The following is a 20,738-nucleotide window of genomic DNA, read 5'->3' as shown; positions in this document are numbered from 1 at the left end:
AAAAGAAAAAAAAGCATTTTTCTTATTTTTATTTAGATATCAATGCATCGCAATATCTGCTTAGGTATATAAAATAACATGGTAGATTATCAAACTGATTCATATTTGACTGTATGGTAATTGGTTGGTATGTTTAAACGTATGATTTCAGACCATTGTGTGACTACCTGTAACTGTTTTAGCTGATTAAAAAAATTATTTTGAAATGTTTTAAAAAAAATTACAAATGTAAACAGTATTATTGGTTTTATTATGTACTGTTTCCATTTGTACAATCGTCGTTTCTGTAAATGAGGGTAACATCAGAAGCTTACGATTTTAAATAAAGGTTGAAATAAAATGTAATGTGTCAAACTGAAACTGCAATGTTTAATTGTCATTCTCAGTTGATTTCTCAGAAATAATCAATTAAGACAACACAATTCTCATTCAAACATTAGAAAACTAACAGAAAACACACAATACAATAACAGAGACGGCTGATAAAGATGGATTCAGTATTGTACATGTTGCCCAGACCCACCTGTTATTGTCAAAGATCTCAAAGCCGTATATGTCCAGCACTCCGATGACTGTGTTTTTACCATGAAGCACTGGGTTGTAGTCTTTCACTTCGATAACGCTGTTGATTCGGCCTACAATCCAGCCAAAAAGTCTCTCATAGAGGGCCTACAGTGCAGAGAGTGGGTGTAATAGAGGTACATATTAAAAAAATGGAAATTAGACACAATAAAGGTGTGGGGGAGTACTGATTTTAGCATAATTCATCTCAGGTAGCAAACTCTTTATAAATATGTAAACAGATTAATTCATAAACAGACTACTTAAAGCTGCACTGTATCGATTAGGGAGGGAAACACAAACCTCAGGAAAATGCAAAATAAATTAAAAGTGAAAATGAATTATATGGTATATGTTTATAACTGAATAAACATACTGTACTATTTTTCAGGGGAAAATTGGGTCCCTGGAGCACACATTGAAACTAGAAAGCTCATTATGTTTAAAACACAAAGAAGTTCCAGGCACTCTTCATGTATATAAAAAGATTATTTTTTTTATAAATTGCTTAGTTCATATTAGAACAATAAAAAAACTGGCAACTTTTTTTTACAGGTTGGCAGTTTTTTTATTGTTCTAATATGAACTAAGCAATTTATTCAAGTTTTTTTTATATATGAAGAGTGCCTGGAACTTCTTTGTTTTTTCAACTGGATCCCCAAAATCCAAAGAGCACCTTCTAAACACTGGATTCACACTACAAGAACGCTGCAGCCCTCCTTCTTGTTCAAGCTCATTATGTTTGTTTGTTTTGTTTTTTATGCAGAACCTACAATTTAGTTTATGATACATATTTATATTATATTTATGAACAAAAATCTTCTTTTGATTTATGTTGATACGAAATAAAACAATTGTTCTGCAAGTATGTTCTGCTAACGAAATGACACAGTGAATCTTTAAGACTTAATAAACAATTAGCTATCACATGAAACTCAAACAGTGATAAGCAACAGTGATAAATCAACGTTGAAAACAGCACCTTGGCAAAAGCGTCCTTGCCTAAACAGGCCTCCTGCTCCGTATGGCCCTTTTCAATGACCTCACCGCCCCCAGTGGCCACGGTGCGGTACAGCAGGCTCTTACTGATGTTTTCTGGCTCAGTGGTGGTCAGATCAGCAATATGGTTCACAGCCTCTAGCCCCACCGTTTGGACAGTCTCACCATCACTCTCAAACTGGATATTACCCTATGGATGGACAGATATTACTTGATTGATTGATTGATTGATTGATTGATTGATTGATTACTTGATTGATTGATTGATTGATTGATTGATTTATTGATTGATTGATTGGTTGATTGAACTTTGTCGGCCAACAACAACGATACTAGTATTCCATAGAACACAAGATGGTTTTGGTCATACGAAAGATACCGCTAGTCTAGTTGAGAACCAACAGGGCTGTCACCCACCAGAAGCAGAATGGTGGCCAGGATCCTGTAAACAGAATCGATCTCCTCCTCAGAGAAGCCGATGACCTTCAGTGCACTCATCACAGCTTTGTGGCTGGAGTGATCGTTGTTGGAGGTCTGAAGAAAGAAGGGTTTCATTCCAGGATTAGACATAATACACCATTAAAAGAAAAACGTATACCTGAAATGATGTCAGTATAAAAGTCAAATGCATTATATTTCTTTAAGTCTTTTAAGACCTGCACCTGACATTATAGAGGGTGTAATCATCTACAATGTTTGTATGTGCATAACTATCTTGGTATATTTGAGCAGTGAGCGTGTAACAATTTACTTTTCTAAGCGGATATATAGCGTATAACGGCGTATAGTTTGCACATGGCTTTCAATCCAAAAGTGTGAAGTGTAACTGGAAGCGCAGAGAGCGGTGAGCTCACCGTGGACCCGGCCCCCTCTCTAGTGTACACATAGGCAGCGGGGTCGTCCTGCAGGTGGAATGATCCCAGCAGGTCAGCAGAGCCACCATGCAGCAACTGTGAATGCCCAAGAAGCAGTATGGTGGTTAGCTTTGTCCAGGAGAAGTGCTACTATTTGCTTTATTGTCATGGAATTCATTCAACTTTATTATAATCCTAATTATATTTTATTATCATATATAACTGTATATTACAACTGTGACAAATTTAAATGAGTATACGTTTTGTATATTACTGTATATAACTGTACACACTATAACTATGAAACTTCCGTAACCTTTCGTTTTTGTTTTTGCAAAATTATGTTCTGAAACCGTTTTCTTTTTATATACAAATGTAATGTAAAAAGGCCTACACCAGCCTACACCTTTTTTCTGTAGTTTTTTTTTTTTTTTTTTTTTAATATAAATTTCGTACTACTGTACATATATGCATGTACTCATTGCTTTGTAAAAGAAGAATAAAAAAATCATTCATTCATTCATTTTTCAGTCTCTAGCATTGTATTATAGTAATAGGAGTTCGTATCAATGTGTATTAGTGTCTAAATACCATATTGGATTGCTCTATTTCAGCCCAGCCCCTTTCCTGCTCCAGTAAATCAGGCAATTTTTATTTGAACGGCCGATATACGTCATACGGCCGCTGGGTAGCAGACAGTGATGTGATTGGCTCTGTGGTTGTAGCTAATGCCCGCCCACATTCTACCTAGACTGACTGTACACAGCGAAACCATTTCCTCATACTCTGCATGGGGAGAGAGAGAGAGAGAGATAGAGAGCACTTGGGGGGGGGGGGGGGGGGCGGGGGGGACCTGCAGCGCGCCACACACACGCAAACGGGAGATTGAAAGAAAGAAAAAAAAAACCACAAGCTGCCGGCGGACTCTCATCGCCGAGAGGGAGAGAAAGGAAGAGAGAGGGAGAGAGATAGAGAGCACTTGGGGGGGGGGGGGGGGGGGGGACCTGCAGCGCGCCACACACACGCAAACGGGAGATTGAAAGAAAGAAGGAAAAAAAACCACAAGCTGCCGGCGGACTCTCATCGCCGAGAGGGAGAGAAAGGAAGAGAGAGGGAGAGAGATAGAGAGCACTTGGGGGGGGGGGACCTGCAGCGCGCCACACACACGCAAACGGGAAATTGAAAGAAAGAAAAGAAAAAAAACACAAGCTGCCTGTCTCTTTTTTCCTCTCTCTCTCTCTCCCACCCCCTCCCTCTCTCGCTCTCTCTCTCTCTCTCTTCCCCCCCTCCCTCCCTCCCTCTACCAGTGCAGACTGTGTGGCACTGTCACTCAAAGTGCTTATGGGCGGAGCCAGGCCATAACAGCCTGATTTCTTGAGGCTGAAAAATGATGGTTTTGAGTACTTGATTAGAAATATAAAACAATGCATTTTTTTGAAAGAAACCTTACAAATGTCTTCAATAGACTAACAGGAATTGTGTAAAGTTGCCCAAATAGTGCTAGGAATAGCAATACATAGCCCCTTTAACGGGTAAACTAATATTATATTATAGCTCCAACAGTTTACATCAAGGTTTACCTGATAGAATGAGTGGAAGTTCCTCTCCCCCTCCTGCTGTTGAACCACCCTAGACTTGAAGGGGAAAACAGATCACTTTAGTACAGGGTACATATACAATAAAAATATATATCCTATTTAGAGGATACTTTTATTCAAGGCGAGTGTACAAATGTTTCGACTATTTTCCACCCTGAGCATTACGTAAGAGCAAAATGGGGGGGGTGGGGGGGGGTCACGAGAGCTCTTGTTGCATCATTATTAAACATAGGTGTTAGGTATGGGAATTGGCAGGGCTCTTATTTGATACCATCACGATACTTTCAAGTCAAGTCAAGTCAAGTCAAGAGTTTTATTTGTCACGGCATACAAGTATACAATGAAATGCGGGGGGTCTTGCCCGCAACGATTGTGCATAATACAATAGTAATATATAATAATATAATAAGAATCCAATAGAACGACATTGTGCAATAATACAAGTAATCAAAGTAGGGCATATCGGTATATGTACATGAGTTATTACAGAGCGTGGTAGGACATGCTAGGTCCTGTGGTAGTGCAATACACTGTTAGCTACGGATGAGGCACTGGGTCTTTATGTACACTGCTATACAATGCTATATTATACAATCTCAAGTTATACTATACTATTCTTAAAGTGACCTTTCCTTTTGTAAAGTGACCATAAGTGTGAGCGTGTGCAGCATGAGTGTGTGTGCTCATGTTAAAGTGGCTGCTAGTGTGTGAGCGTGTACAGTGTGTGTGTTGTGTGTGTGCTCATGTGTGCTTGTGTGTGGAGAGTTCAGTGTTCAAGGCTCTGATGGCCTGGGGGAAGAAGCTGAGCCGAAGTCTCTCTGTCCTAGTAGAGACAGACTGACGTTTGCCTGACTGCAGCAGCTTGAACAGCCTGTTGTTGGGATGGTGAGGGTCTTTCATTATTCTGCAGGCTCTGGATTTGCACCTCTTGTTGTATAGGACCTGCAGGGGTGGTAGTGCAATAGCCGTGGTACGCTCGGCTGAGCGCACCACTCTCTGTAGGGCCTTCTTGTCCTGTGCCGTGCTGTTTCCAGTCATACTTGGGTGCTGATTCGATTTATCTGTCGTCTGAATGTGTCTCAGAACAGGATCATCCTGTTGCTGACTAGGAGTCGCTTTCACTTATAGTTTGGTGGATTCTGTGCGATTCGGGGGGGGGGGGGGGTGAAGTTGCAACATTGTTGCATTCTTTATTTGGTTCGGTTTGCTTTCACACTTCAATTTGTCAAGTGCACCAAACTTTCTGAACAATGTCACGTGATCGAAAAGGGCGCTCGTCTATATTGGATATATAGAATCCCAAAAACAGGGGACAGCTCTACAGCGCACATACACACACACACCACATTTTGCTGAAATGCTGACGCAGTTTTTTAACATTGGTCGATTGTTCGATTGAAGCTCATTGCCATCATTCTCTCGCTAAACAACTTGTACACCTCGTTGTTTTTGTGAGTGGCCACAAACAGCTGTTTAATTAGCTCGTCTGACCATATTTCTATCAAGGCTTTTACCTCCTCATTCGCCCACGTCTGTCCACGAGACATGTTCCACGCATGCTTGTTTTGCAGTGCGCGCCGCAGTGTTTGTTTTGTTTCCTTCTACTCGAGATACACAATTTATCGGGTCACTTCCTATATTTGGTCTTGCGTTTGGTCCGATGAGCATTCACACCACATGCACCAGGGTTCACTTGGAAGCAGTGATGCCACAGATTACTTGTAAAAATAATCTGATTACTGATTACTCCTTTAAAAAGTAATCTAGTTACTTTACTGATTACTTGATTATCAAAGTAACTTAGTTACTTTGAAAGTAACTAGGCTACGAAGTCGTCGTCGTCCCCCCTGCTGCTGCCACAACATAAGTGTGACAACATTTTTTATTTATTTTTTTTAAATAATGCTTTATTGAAAGTGCATAATGTCATAAATCATGATTGGCTGCTCAGACAGGTCATCATGAGACGTCATCATATAAGGTCACAGCTGTCCACTGCTCAGGCACTCTAGGACAGTGGTTCCCAAACGAAATAAAATATAAAATGTATATAATTGTAATTAAAAATAAAATTGTAAAACCGAACTATAAAACATGGTATTATAGTTTGTTATTCTCATGTGTGTGTGGCTGTGTGCGTGCGCGAGTGCACATCCCATCTCCAGTCTAGCTGACTGTACCCCTGGCTCTCTTATCATCAGCATTATGAGATAGTAACTAAATAGTAACACACAGCCAATTGGAAAAGTAACTGTAATCAGATTACTGGCTTGTAAAAAGTAACAAGTTAGATTACTATTTACTGAAAAAAGTTATCAGATTAGAGTAACTAGTTACTTAGTAACTAGTTACTGGCATCACTGCTTGGAAGCGAACCGAGACCTACGTTTTCAGGCGGACCAGAGTTAGCTTTTTTGGTCCGCACCAGAGTTTGAATGAGCTTTCACACTACCCCAAACCAAGCGGACTATCCGAGGCAACGGATCTGGTGCGTTTAAAGCGGACCAAACAGCTCTGGTGTGAATGCGAGTGACATCAAGTTCCAGTCCTGTATCTGGAAATATTGGTACAGTGCCCTGTTCTAGAGCTGTTATTGGTTTATGTTTTTATTTATTGTGATGTAATTTGTTGATTATGTTTGTGTGTTTTTTTTTTACTCTGTGGATATGTATTGCAATTATTCAAGTATTACGATTCTATTAACACTGCTTGTGATTTTTGTTGACTTATTTTATTATGGGATCACAAAAGCATATCATGATTCAGATTTACTTTCCCTGGCGCTTCCCAATATTTAATAATTGAAGGTTTTGGAATGAATGAATGAATGAATGAAAACTTTATTAACAGATTGCAGAATGGGTACAGTGCAGTACAGCTCAATACATACAATTGTTAAGGGGATGCAGACCAGAGAAAGACTTTCGTCTTGTTTCCACCAGGGTCCCCCATTTCCAATTCATCGTAAATGGAGAGGCCTAGGTTATTGTTATGGGTTTTTGTCCACTCTTCAGTTGTCTGTCTGTCTGTTTGTCTGTCACCATGTCCATATCTGACTCTCACCTTGTCCTTGTCTGGCCCTGTGTCAACTTGCTAACAAACGTTTTGGGGAACAAGTGTTTATGGGCTTCTAGCTCACATAATGTGTGCTCGTCTCTCTCCCTGCATGTGCGAGACACTGGAGACGGCAGTGGATTTGTGTGACAGAATCTCCGCTCTACTATCACATTGCTGTCACCTGTAACGTTAATCACTTGGTACAGTAGATGACAACTACCAACTATATTGCTGTGCAATGTGAGTGAACAAAGTTATAATTTTTTATTGTGATCACTTATTGGTTGTTTGGCTTATAGTCAACAAACATACAAAAATATGCTTCGGGACCGTTTTTGGAAGGCGAGCCCTGTAGCATAACTCTCATGTGCCCTGCTATAAATAGTTTTGAGCCCTGTACCATAACTCTCATGCGCCCTGCTATATAATCTGACAATATGTTAGCTACCTCACCAAAACTCACCACCTTTCCTTGGTGAAAGCTAGTTAGGGACAGACTATTTTGAATCCAGCCCCCCCAGGAAGGTCAGCGGTTAGGGTCTGACTCGGTCACCATGGCAACACATCCTGTCATCACGCAGCCGCTCACCTTCTCCAGCAGGTAGTTGTTGATGTGTCCCCCGGTGGGCTCTCCGGTGAAGCTGAAGTTGATGTCCATGTACTTGCCGAAGCGGCTGGAGTTGTCGTTGCGGTTTGTCTTGGCGTTTCCGAAGGCCTCCAGCACGCAGTTGGACTTCAGCAGGATATTCTTCACACTGAGTTATGACGAGGTGGAAAGGGTGAGGGGGGGTGAGGGTCGGAGGTGGAGGAAAAGTGAGCAGAGTGAGATGGTCTCATTTTTTTATTGAGTTTAAGACTTGAAACTATCTTTATTCATATCTATATTTAACTTTTGTTGTTGTTGTAGAGATTTTTTTGCATAACATTAAATTTTTTTCTTACATTCCCAAATTTTTGTCGTTATGCCAATTCCCTAGTGGTTGTTGCGGTGCCCTACTGTCGGTCTGGGGAGGGTGTAGACTACCACATGCTGCCCTACTGTCGGTCTGGGGAGGGTGTAGACCACCACATGCTGCCCTACTGTCGGTCTGGGGAGGGTGTAGACTACCACATGCTGCCCTACTGTCGGTCTGGGGAGGGTGTAGACTACCACATGCTGCCCTACTGTCGGTCTGGGGAGGGTGTAGACTACCACATGCTGCCCTACTGTCGGTCTGGGGAGGGTGTAGACCACCACATGCTGCCCTACTGTCGGTCTGGGGAGGGTGTAGACCAGGGGCGTTTTTAGGGTTAGAAAACATTGGGGGCTTCAGCCCAGGGGGGTGGAGGGGGGGGTCAACCCCCCCCCCCCCCTTTTTTTTTTTTTTTTTTAAGCACAGAAATACGCAATTTTAGATTAATTAGAGATGAATACTGAATAACTAGAATCATTAGAGGTTCTCAAAGTGAGGTCCAGGTCCATGAGAGGGATCTGGGCAGTCCCCATAGAAAATTCAAAGTTAACAGGACCAAATCATCAGTTTCTTATTTATTTATTTATTTAGCCAGATAAAACATTGATCTGGTCCAAGAAGCCCCAACAGGAGTACAAATATACATATATACACATATATATACATATAATATATATACATATACTGTACATACATACACATATACACCAATAACAAAATAAAAACACAGTTAATTGTAGATACACAATCAGGTTTAAGCACTATAAAAATGCAGCAGGTGAGTTCACCTGTCTTCAACCAAAATGGAAGGAGAGTGAAGTACTGTACACAGAGAACGTGAAAATATACAATACATTCACCAAACACTACACAAGACAACCAATGATGCAGACTGATGAAAATATACATTTTCTCCCATTTTCCCAAATCAGTCAACATGGAGAATCACAACAAAAAATTATCTTGCCAGATCCAGCTAGGCAAAGAGATAATGTCTAGTATTTTCTGTTTAAATTTTTTCAAAAGAAAATTGTGTTACTGTAATTTTAACCTGTACTGGATACAGTATTTTATGTTTGTCTGATATTTGCTGAGCTTACAGTGTTATGCACATAGTAGCATGAAAACTGGGACATGTATTGTTGTGATTCTCCATGTTGAAATGTTGACTGATTTGGTTATATGGAGAGAAAACGTTATTTTATCAGTCTGCATCATTGATTTGGGTATATGTAGATAAATAAATTATATTTTCATCAGTCTACAGCATTGGTCTTGTGTAGTGTTTGGTGAATTTATTGTATATTTGCACATTATCTGCGTACTTCACTTACAGTACTCTAATCACTGAGAAGTAGAATTGCTAAATGTGTTTTAGGTTAAGCACAGCAGTGTGTGTAACTGGTTCAAACAGAATTAAGTCATTATGTAACGTGTGTTTCATATGGTAACAAAATTAGTGTATGGTTTTGACAAGTGTTTAATTTAGCAAAGGATCTGAGGTGTTCTGATAATTGTGTGTGTGGTTGTGCTAATTGTGTGTTTTGAAACACCGGGCCCCGTTTTCAAAATCATGCTTAGGCAATCGGAAAAAAACGACTGTGTGTTTCATTATATACATATGTTTCAGTCTTCTCATTAAAAAAAGATTCGATTTTTGGGTCTTTTCCTGCCTTTGGTCCGCTTTGCATTCACATCTCAAATGAACCGCAGCAGGGTTCACTTGCAAGAGTGAATGAGCTTTCACACCACCCCAAACCAACCGGACTATCCGAGGTTCGATTAAAGCTTATTATAGGACACTGGACATGGGTATGGATAGCTCCAGGTGCTGCTGCGTTAAAGTGCACATCTTCAATATCTGTACTATTTAAAAGCACAGTGCAGGACACACTCAAAGGTTATCGCACATCAGAGATGGCAGTGGACATGTATGACAGGACAAAGGCCATATGTAATGGCCTTTGGATTGAGGAACATACTACCAGCCAAAGGAGGAAGCAGAAAAGGATCGACGAGTATGTAGTTGAGTCATCTTGTGGCACAAGCTCAGACCTCAGCTCAGGAGATCAGCTGAGACAGAGACTGTTCTATCCAGTCGTCGACAGAATGCTGCAAGAGCTTGAGAGCAGGTTCTCATGAGTTGGATAACAATTTATGAGAGGCATACAGGCATGTTATCCAGCCTCAGACCAGTTTCTCTCAGTGGAATTGCTGCAACCCCTCGCCACACATTACAATATCCAACTATTGCCAGAGGAGATCACAGTTGCAAAGTGTTTCCTGGTCAGGACAGGCAGAGATGCAGTCCCTACTATCCAAAGTGTCTTTTCCCTCCTGGATGATAATAATAATAATAATAATAATAATAATAATAATAATAATAATAATAATAATAATAATAATAATAATAATAATAATAATAATAATAATAATAATAATAATAATAATAATAATAATAATAATAATAATAATAATAATAATAATAATAATGCATTTGATTTATAAGGCGCCTTTCAGGACACTAAAAAAAAAGTCCACAAATCGGTGAATGAAAGAATTATAGGATCAAATGAAAACTACTTACTAAAAATGTTTAAAAGTACTAAAAACCAACAAAAAATACCAAACACTAACAAACATTCAGCACAGACAATGGGGATGCTGACATAAAAAAAAAAAAAAAAGGTAAAAAAAAAAAAAAAATGTAAACATTTTTTTTTTTTTTTTTTTTTTTAGATCCGGGGCTAGGAGAAAAACATCCGGGGCTAAAGCCCCGGAAGCCCAGGGCTAACGACGCCACTGGTGTAGACTACCACATGCTGCCCTACTGTCGGTCTAGGGAGGGTGTAGACTACCACATGCTGCCCTACTGTCGGTCTGGGGAGGGTGTAGACTACCACATGCTGCCCTACTGTCGGTCTGAGGAGGGTGTAGACTACCACATGCTGCCCTACTGTCGGTCTGGGGAGGGTGTAGACTACCACATGCTGCCCTACTGTGGGTCTGGAAGAGGGTGTAGACTACCACATGCTGCCCTACTGTCGGTCTAGGGAGGGTGTAGACTACCACATGCTGCCCTACTGTCGGTCTGGGTAGGGTGTAGACTACCACATGCTGCCCTACTGTCGGTCTGGGGAGGGTGTAGACTACCACATGCTGCCCTACTGTCGGTCTGGGGAGGGTGTAGACTACCACATGCTGCCCTACTGTCGGTCTGGGGAGGGTGTAGACTACCACATGCTGCCCTACTGTGGGTCTGGAAGAGGGTGTAGACTACCACATGCTGCCCTACTGTCGGTCTAGGGAGGGTGTAGACTACCACATGCTGCCCTACTGTCGGTCTGGGGAGGGTGTAGACTACCACATGCTGCCCTACTGTCGGTCTGGGGAGGGTGTAGACTACCACATGCTGCCCTACTGTCGGTCTGGGGAGGGTGTAGACTACCACATGCTGCCCTACTGTCGGTCTGGGGAGGGTCTGGGGAGGGTAATATGGAATCAAAAATTATTCCATATTACATATCGCCACACTACACATGGTGTAATTAGGAATTTATGTCTTGGCATATCCCTCTGACACACATACATGCAGGCATTTCAAGTCAAGTGAAGTCAAGTGTTCCTTTATTAATCCCCTTGGGGAGATTCAAGTTCATTGAAATGTCACCAGAGGAGTCAGAGGGCGAGGTCTGCCGGTCGCTGTGACCCTGGAGCAGGTGGAGGTTCAGTGTCTTGCTCAAGGATACTTCGACAGAGAACAGATACATTGGCTGTTGCAGGGTTTGAACGTGTGACCTCCGGGTCATGGGATAGTCTCTCTAAACACTTGGCTCCTCCCCCTGCCTCATCAGGCATGGCTCGTTGAATGAATCAGTGACAGCGTTTATATAGCGCTTTTCTAGTACTAGTAACACAAGACGTTTTATAATGTATTGTAGAGAGTAATTTGTCTCCTCCACCACCAATGTGTAGCAACTAATCTGGGGCGAAGCATGAGCCATGGCTGCCATACCTGTCCACTGACGCCAACACACACACAATGGCTCAAAGGCTCAGGAGACAAGGGTTGATACCAGCCATAAAGGAGAGGGATGATTAGGTGACCTTGTCAGAGATCCGATTAGGAATTTGGCCAGGAACGCCAGGGATAACTATCTAGAGATCATACTGTAGCACTCACCTCTCCACCTCTTCTCTCTGGCTGGGGTTGGTGATGGCTGCTATGTACTGCATGATGTATTTGCTGGCCTCTGTCTTCCCAGCCCCACTCTCACCTAAGAGCATAAAAACACAAGTTGAAGTCACTATACTACTAGATTTTTTTTTAAGATTTAAGAAAATAAAAACAATTCTGTTACAACATTGTCCTGATCTTGAATACATTTCACGTGTTGAAAAACTGAAGGTATCATCTCAAGTATGTGTACCCAATCAGCACGTTATGTTTTCCTATGTTTTCTATCTGAACAACTAAACCATCAGATGGATCCTTAAGAGTGTGGCAAGGTGGCGGAAATAAGTCAGATCTCGTCACCTTTCTCAGCCTGGTGCTCTTTGTGATTCATTCAAATGACCTACAAGAAAATGTCAAACCACCACCACCGGGGATCATAGTGAAACAAGACCGGTTAAGGATTTGAACAAGAGGTGTGACCTGATATGACGATACAGGTGTCTTTGGCCCGTCTCTTCATGGCCTTGTAGGCGGCGTCTGCGACCGCGTAGAGGTGAGGCGGGTTCTCATACACCTCCCGTCCCCGGTACGCCTCGATGGCGTCTTTGCCGTAGATGTCCATCTGCTTGTACGGGTTGACGGACACCACCACCTCACCGATGAAGGTGTAGATACGGCCTTTCTCAAACCTGCCCAAATAACACAAAATAAAAAATCACTTGGGACTGATGGGTTTCTCTCTTTCTGAATTGATTATTGAAGTGATTATTAAAGTCAGGAGGTGGAGGTGAAGATGAGATTCTCTAATTAGTGTTTTATTATTGTCAATAGCAGGCTATTGGTTGACAAGATTGTCTTAAGCAGCCATTGATTGATTGATTGATTGATTGATTGATTGATTGATTGATTGATTGATTGATTGATTGATTGATTGATTGATTGATTGATTGATTGATTGATTAACAGATTGCAGAATTGGTACAATACAGTACGGCTCAATACAAACAATTGTTAAGGGGATGCAGACCAGAGAAAGACTTTCGTCTTGTTTACATCAGGGTCCCCCATTTTCAATTCATCATGACATTTATGAAATACAGATATACAGTACTGTTTAAGAGAAAGAGATCATAAAAGAAAATATATACATTCGAGGGGGAAGAAGCTGTACATTGGAGGTGGGGGTTGGACATTTACCAGGGCCAGTTTCGAATTGCAGCCACCCGTAGGTGCTCTTTGAGAGCGGTTTTGAAGGAGGTAGGGATTCACATTATTTTACGGCTGTGGGTAGGGCGTTCCACATTGTTGTGGCATAATTGCTAAACATGTTTAGTCCCTTGTTAGAGCCGAATCTGGGTTGAACATGATTTGTGGAACTCCCTCTGGTGTTGTTGTTGTTGTGGTCGTGGAATTCACTGACCTTTGGGATGTATTTCAACATGTACATGGGTATCATAGTGTAGTGTATTTTGTAGACCAGGCCCATTGCAAGTTGCTGTCCTCTGTCGTCTACTCTAAGCCATCCTAGGTTGTCAAAATGGGCAGGGGTGAGGTGGGTTTTTTGAGTAAGGTCAAGCAGTAGTCTGACCAGTTTGTTTTGAGACGTTTGCAGTCTTGTTTTTAGGGCCTTTGCAGTGCTTTGGTACCATGAGGTGCAAGCATAGTCGTAGTACCCTTGAATGAGTGCTCCTGTTAGTCTTCAAGTTATTCTTGTTTACCAGAGAGGAGATCCGGTACAAAAATCTTGTTCGTTGGTTGACTCTTTTTTATTACATTGGTTGCCATTTTGTCACAGGAAAGATTTGCCTCTAGGATGGAACCCAGGTAGGTAATTTCATCTTTCCTTGTGACACAATATTGTCACCCACTGTAACAGAGAAGCCGTTGGCCTTGCTGAGTTTGTTATTTGATCCAAAGAGAATGGACTCTGTTTTACCCAGGTGTAATGATAGTTTGTTATCAGCGAGCCAGGTGCAGATTCTGCTGAGTTCAGAGCTGAGGGCTTTTTCAACCTGCAACTATATTATTATCTACCGCAAGTGGTTCTAGCATTGAGAGAGTCACTGAATATAAATATCTAGGTGTGTGGCTCAATGAGAAATTGACATTTAAATTCCATTCGGACAATCTTGCCTCCAAGTTGCGACAGAAGATTTGCTTCCTATACAGAAACAGAACCAGCTTTCCTTTGATTAGTAGGAAGAGGGTTGTCGAAGCAGTTTTCTTATCACTGTGTCCTTTATGAGAAGGTTGGTTTGTCTTCGCTGATGGAGAGGTGCAACAAACACTGCTATTTGTACATTTTTATGGCCCTTATTGCTAAGCTACCTCCTTATTATTTCATTATTATTAGAATGGAATTTTGGAACCTATGGAACCCATTCTAGTGACTGGCTGGTCCTTAATTAAGGTCCCTCGAGTTTGCTCGAAACAGGGTAAATCTGCATTTAGCTATGATGCCCCTAGCTCATGAAATTAACTCCAACAGTAGTTAAAGCTTGAGATTCTCCCCTCTGTTGCAGAGTCTAAAACCTTGATCTCCAACCATTGTCAATCAAGTTGTATGTGTTTTAATTGATTTCTTATTTGTGCAACAGGAAGCTGAAAAGAGAAAAAGTCACACCCGCGTCACACACCCTTCAGTGTCAGAATACGTAGGCTGCCCTAAAATCACATCACCACCCTTTATCGAAACACAAATCATGAACCCTCTCACTCGCCAATTTCACAGACAAGGAGTGACACAAGGAGTGTGTCTACTGAAAGCAGGAAGTGCAGTTTGTGGTTCTAAGGGGTGTTGCTTCCTTCACCTTGTGAAACCTTGTGTTGGCTTGATAAGCCTGGACGGCACTGTAGAATATATAATTCAACGCTAGATCAAAGTGTGACTAGATTAACTCCAAGTGACAATCTGCTCCTTGTTAGGAGCGGAAATGCAAGTGCAGTAATTATGTTTAGAATTTACCCCCTCTTAGTTGGTTTATGGGTTGATTTACTCAGCCAACATCCTAAATGAGTAATCTCTGAATCTCTAGTAAGCACTAAATATAAATGTTTTGCATTATTGCTTTTGTGGGACAAACTTAACTTGGGGAACAACAGATGTGTACATTAAATCGACTACTCAATTAGTTGACTAAGAAAGTCCTGTATGACTATTGGTCAACTAACAATTTATTCAGTCAAAGAGCCCAGTTAGAATTATATGAAAGACTATTGAAGATCAAGTCTTGTCTTGTGAGATAAACTATACCACAAAGCCACCAACATGACGCCTAACTCATGCCTACGTCAGATATCAACATATTAACAAAACGCACTGTGCTGTGATGGGAACTTGTTCTTAGTTCACCTGCATGGGCTTACTTGAACTGAAAACCACAACTCTTTAGTATTTTTTTTAAACAAAACAAAACAACACCAAGAGTTTCACTTCAGCAAATATTTTCTTAATGACTTCGACCTTCGACCTTGTGTCTGTTCTAGGGCGAAATTTTACATTTTGTCATGCCATTTATCATGTTCTCGAGGTGAAGACATGACACCCTCTTCACAAACCAAGGAGGAAGTGAGAATGTCAGAGGGAAGGAGCTGTCTGACATGTATAGGAATTTTTAAGACAGAAAAGTGAAAAAATATATATAAGAAACTGTTTTTTTTTTATTAGTGACACCGCACCCAAAATAGAAAGGGAAAAGAAAAGGTCACCGATCACCCCCACCACCAGGAAAGACAAGCTGAACATATTGTCAAACAATTTATCTATTTAGCTATTAGGCAAACAAATGAAAGCATAATGATGATGACATATGCTTGATGTACGGTACCAGATCTAGGCTTATAGGTAGGCAGCCAGTTTCTATGGCGACGGTCGAAACACACACACAATGATAACCAGTAGAGCGAGCTGGAAAGATAAAACAGAAATGACTCATCCTCCTCTCTCTCATCATTTCATTTGAACTTCCTCACTTAGATTGAAGTGATTAACGGTAAATGAATAACAAACAAGCCAAGTTAACATAATGACATCGATCTATGTTGTCATATTGGACTTCCAACGCAGCCCACAGCACAGCACCGGCTATCAAAGCAGAGAGAGATCTTGACATAAACGTACCATACAGTAAGCCTCAACAAAACTATGCATGTTGGATCTTAACATGACTGGCACGAGGATCTAGACTACACTGGTTATATCTCAGTGGATGGTCCACACCTCTCCTCCCCTCCTCTCCACCGGCGTCGCGGGCCTTACCTCAACTTCAGATTCTCCATAAACTGTTCCATGGTCACCTCATCCAAAAGGACAAAGTCAGACTTGCCAAACTCGAGGCCCTCCAGCTCCGCCATCCTCACGGAGAGACCGGTGAAAACACACTCTCACTTGTTCGCAAACACAGACAAGAGGCAGAGGAACAAAAAAACAAGGCAAAGGAGAAGAAAGAGAAGTAAGCTTATTGGGGCCGGTAGTGGGAGGCAGTGTTTTTGTGTGTGTGCAGTGGGTGTGGCGTAACCATGTTCTTTTCTGTGGTCTACATGCTACAGCACGTCATCCTGTCAGTCTCTCTCTCTGTGTTGTGTGTCAGTATGTGTGCTGTGTGTGTGCGTACGCACATCTATATATAAATAACAAGAGCTATCATTAAAAGCACACACCACTTCTGCATCCTCTGCCTCTTGCCTTCTTCCTGCTCACGGGCCTCATCAACTTACTTTGTCTCTCTTTACATCTTCAGCAGCAGTGGGTCAAACTCCACAGTATAGAACCTGGACAAAATGGTAAGAGAGACTTGACTCACCGCCAACTCTGAATAGTTGACCTTTTTGAATTTATTTTGGGCGGGGAGGGGGGAATAAAATGCCCTTATCTCCTGGGAGGGATCCTGGTATTTCCTGTCTTTAACACAGCAGTGGGCATGCATCGTGTCCCTGATGGGTTTTGTCCCTCGAACTAAAAGGGTTTTACACAGTGGAACCAAGCTGGAGTTATCCGATGTCTGGGGTAAAGGGCCCTACAGGAACAAGACGACCACATACAACAGTTTGCAGTGTGATCAACATTCAAACCCACGTGTGAATACTTCTGCACCAGCCCCTCCTATATACCCTGGTCCTTCTGTTTGTATCTCCTTCTTCTGTCCACCAGTTTAAATAGAGAACATACATCATAATAGTAAGGCTTGACCACCCCCACCCCCGACACAGAATTATTGACCACTCCGCCCCCTCTTAGCTTAACTGAGGAGAGCAACACTTATGATAGGAGGGTCAAGAACAAAACAGAAATAAATCTTTGTTTGACTGAGGAAAAAAGCAGTTGTGACTGGAGGTTCAAGGAAAGAGTGCTTACATTGGGATATGTTTGTGTATGTGTGTTGGGGGGGGGGGGGGGGGGCAATTATGGCAATTATGCCTGGGATGAAAAATTTAGGGGCACAGAATCTTTTTTAGGGGCACTTTTTTAAAATAACAATTTTACCATTATAGTGCAAAATAATATGTTCCTCCTGCCTCATTACTGTGGTCCTTTTATTTAACATTTAAGTGCTTTTGTTTTCAGGTTTGTATCTTTTATAATGAACCAACTGAAGTATTACCACAGCTGCAAACATTTCTTCTTTCATTGATAACAGTGTATTAACAGTGTTCATTAGGGACGGGTTAGGATCGTTAGGATTTTATCGATACTACTACTCTTATCGATTCGATACTGCTTAACGGTTCGGTACTTTATCAATACTCTTATCAGTTCTTTTTTATTATTTTGCAGAACATAATCGACATTGCTTTATTATTCTTTTATATAACTATATTACTGCATGGCAACTTTTTGATCAATTAATACAAGCATGTACAAGCATGTACAATACCAGCATACACATTCAAAATAAACCTATTCCCTTCTTATTGTCACACATTCAGATGATGACGACTGTGATCTCGAGGTGATCTCAGATATGGCACGCGATATGGTGCGACGCAGTCGGGACCCCCTCTTCACTGCTGACTTCAAGGCCATGGCAAAACAGTATCTGCTGCTGAAGAGAAACCCTTCCTCAATGTCGTCAGCCTTACGCACATTCGGCAAGTCCGGGAGCCTGTCGACGAGGGCTGCCACATTACGCCGGGCTGCAAGGCGTCAAGGCCCGATCATTGGCTGTCAGCCAACTGCAGTGGCGAGCAGGAAGTTGCCAGCTGGCTCAAGGAGACGCGTTCAAGCTGGGCGACCTGCAAAGCAACACAACCTGAGCGTGTCGGTGGCTTTGAACAAAAAAACATTGAAGCTCATAGTGTAACGGTGTAAGTTAGTGTTGTGTTCATTCATAGTTAAAGACAGTAGAGGTTGGCGTCACGGTCAGTGTAAGTTAGTGTTGTGTTCATTCATAGTTAAAGACAGTAGAGGTTGGCGTCACGGTCTGTGTAAGTTAGTGTTGTGTTCATTCATAGTTAAAGACAGTAGAGGTTGAGTATGTTTTTTTTTTTTTTTACAAATGTTTTTTATTTTCCCTTTTTTTACATGAAACAAGATAAACAATACAGTAACAGTAATAATCAACGATGAATCACAGGACAATAACAGAAATAATAATAACAATGACAGTCCAGTAATTAAATCAGAATGAAACAAACAACACACTGCAGCACCCACTCTCCACACTTTAGATCACCTAAACACACTTTATATTTATTGGTAAAGGATTTGCACTATACAACTCGTACACCTTACTGTAAATTGTACCTAAATTGTACCTCATCCCATTTCTGCTTTGCACTATATAGTATTGTATATTAGTACATTGCATAGTATATTGTATATTGTATGTTAACTCAGTTACTTCTATTCTGCATCGAACATTGTACATATGTCTATACTGAACACTGTGACTTGCAAGCTATAACACTGACGAAGGAATATGTAATTCCGAAACATATTTGTTTCAGGCTGCCATTAAATACTTGAACCCGAGAGTGATTGATTGATTGATTGAAAAGTTTATTAACAGATTGCAGAATGGGTACAGTACAGTACAGCTCAATACATACAATTGTTAAGGGGATGCAGACCAGAGAAAGACTTTCGTCTTGTTTACATCAGGGTCCCCCATTTTCAATTCATCATAACATATATGACATACATGACATACAGATAGACAGTACTGCTACATCTATACATTTATGACATATCAGATTTGCAAATACAGTACTGTTTGTGATACAAAAGTGTCCAGAAAAGGAGTGTATATACATTTGGCATAGAAACTGTACATTGGAGGAGGTTGGTTGGGTGGGGTGGGGTTGGGTGGGTTGGGTGAGGGCTGTACATTGGAGGTGGGGGGGGGGGGGGGGGGGTTGGGAAGGGGACACACACACATTTTACACTGTACATTGGAATATTGACAAAGCCTTACTTGGTCATTTACTGTACAACTAGGTTAGGACATTTGTAGGGGCCAGTTTCGAATTGCAGTCTCACGTAGGTGTTTTTTGAGTGTTTTTGAAGGTGGGTAGTGATTCACATTCCTTTACAGCTTTAGGCAGGGCGTTCCACATTGATGTGGCATAATTGCGAAACGTGTTTAGTCCCTTGTTTGAGCCGAATCTGGGTTTTACATGATTTGTGGAGCTCCCTCTGGTGTTGTGATCGTGGTATTCACTGACCTTTGGGAAGTATTTTGACATGTACATGGGTACCTTGGTCGCGTAGTGTATCTTGTAGACCAGGCCCATTGCAAGTTGCTGTACTCTGTCGTCTACTCTAAGCCATCCTAGGTTGTCAAAGTGGGCAGGGGTGAGGTGGGTTCTAGGAGTCAGGTCAAGTAGTAGTCTGACTAGCTTGTTTTGAGATGTTTGTAATTTGTTTTTTAGTGCCTTTGCGGTGCTTTGGTACCATGAGGTGCAAGCATAGTCGTAGTACCCTTGAATGAGTGCTCCTGCTAGAGTCTTCAGGGTATTCTTGTTTACCAGAGAGGAGATCCGGTACAAGAATCGCGTTCGTTGGTTGACTTTTTTTTATTACATTGGATGCCATTTTGTCACAGGAAAGATTAGCCTCTAGGATGGAACCCAGGTAGGTAATTTCATCGTTCCTTGTGATAATATTGTCACCCACTGTAACCGAGAAGCCGTCGGTCTTGCTGAGTTTGTTATTTGAACCGAAGAGAATGGACTCTGTTTTGCCCATGTGTAATGATAGTTTGTTGTCGGCGAGCCATATGCAGATTTTGCCTAGTTCCGAGCTGAGGGCTTTTTCAACCTGTAACTTGTTCTTGTCAGAGACCAGCAGGGCTGAGTCGTCCGCAAACAGGAACAAGTTGCAGTCACAAGCTGACGACATGTCATTTGCATAAATTAGGAATAGTAGCGGTCCTAGTATGCTTCCTTGTGGAACACCACAGCTCACTGTGAGGGGGGGGGGATAGTGTACCGTTTACTTCCACCATCTGTTCCCTCCCCTCCAGGTAGGATTGTATCCAGCTCACTGATAAACTATCAAAACCAATTGCTTTTAGCTTGTCAATCAGAATGGTGTGATTGA

General features: G+C 41.6%; 1 protein-coding gene across 1 annotated transcript in view; it reads right to left on the bottom strand.

Annotated features, from left to right (window-relative positions):
• myo1g (myosin IG) overlaps positions 1 to 16,579 on the bottom strand; it is a 106,048-nt gene extending 89,469 nt beyond the window's left edge. Inside the window, 9 exon segments of the mRNA XM_084313662.1 lie at positions 524 to 669; positions 1,544 to 1,750; positions 1,978 to 2,094; positions 2,415 to 2,510; positions 3,995 to 4,048; positions 7,659 to 7,824; positions 12,206 to 12,299; positions 12,680 to 12,888; positions 16,458 to 16,579. Of these exon segments, the coding sequence (XP_084169788.1) occupies positions 524 to 669; positions 1,544 to 1,750; positions 1,978 to 2,094; positions 2,415 to 2,510; positions 3,995 to 4,048; positions 7,659 to 7,824; positions 12,206 to 12,299; positions 12,680 to 12,888; positions 16,458 to 16,552 (1,184 nt within the window). The 5' untranslated portion in view covers positions 16,553 to 16,579.
• Between the last annotated feature and the right edge of the window lie 4,159 nt (positions 16,580 to 20,738).

This window comes from Notolepis coatsorum (assembly GCF_963971535.1).
Source record: "Notolepis coatsorum genome assembly, chromosome: 4".
Classification (NCBI taxonomy): Eukaryota; Metazoa; Chordata; class Actinopteri; order Aulopiformes; family Paralepididae; genus Notolepis; species Notolepis coatsorum.
The sequence above is the reverse complement of the archived record's forward strand: the minus strand, read 5'-3'. Positions and strand labels throughout refer to the sequence as shown.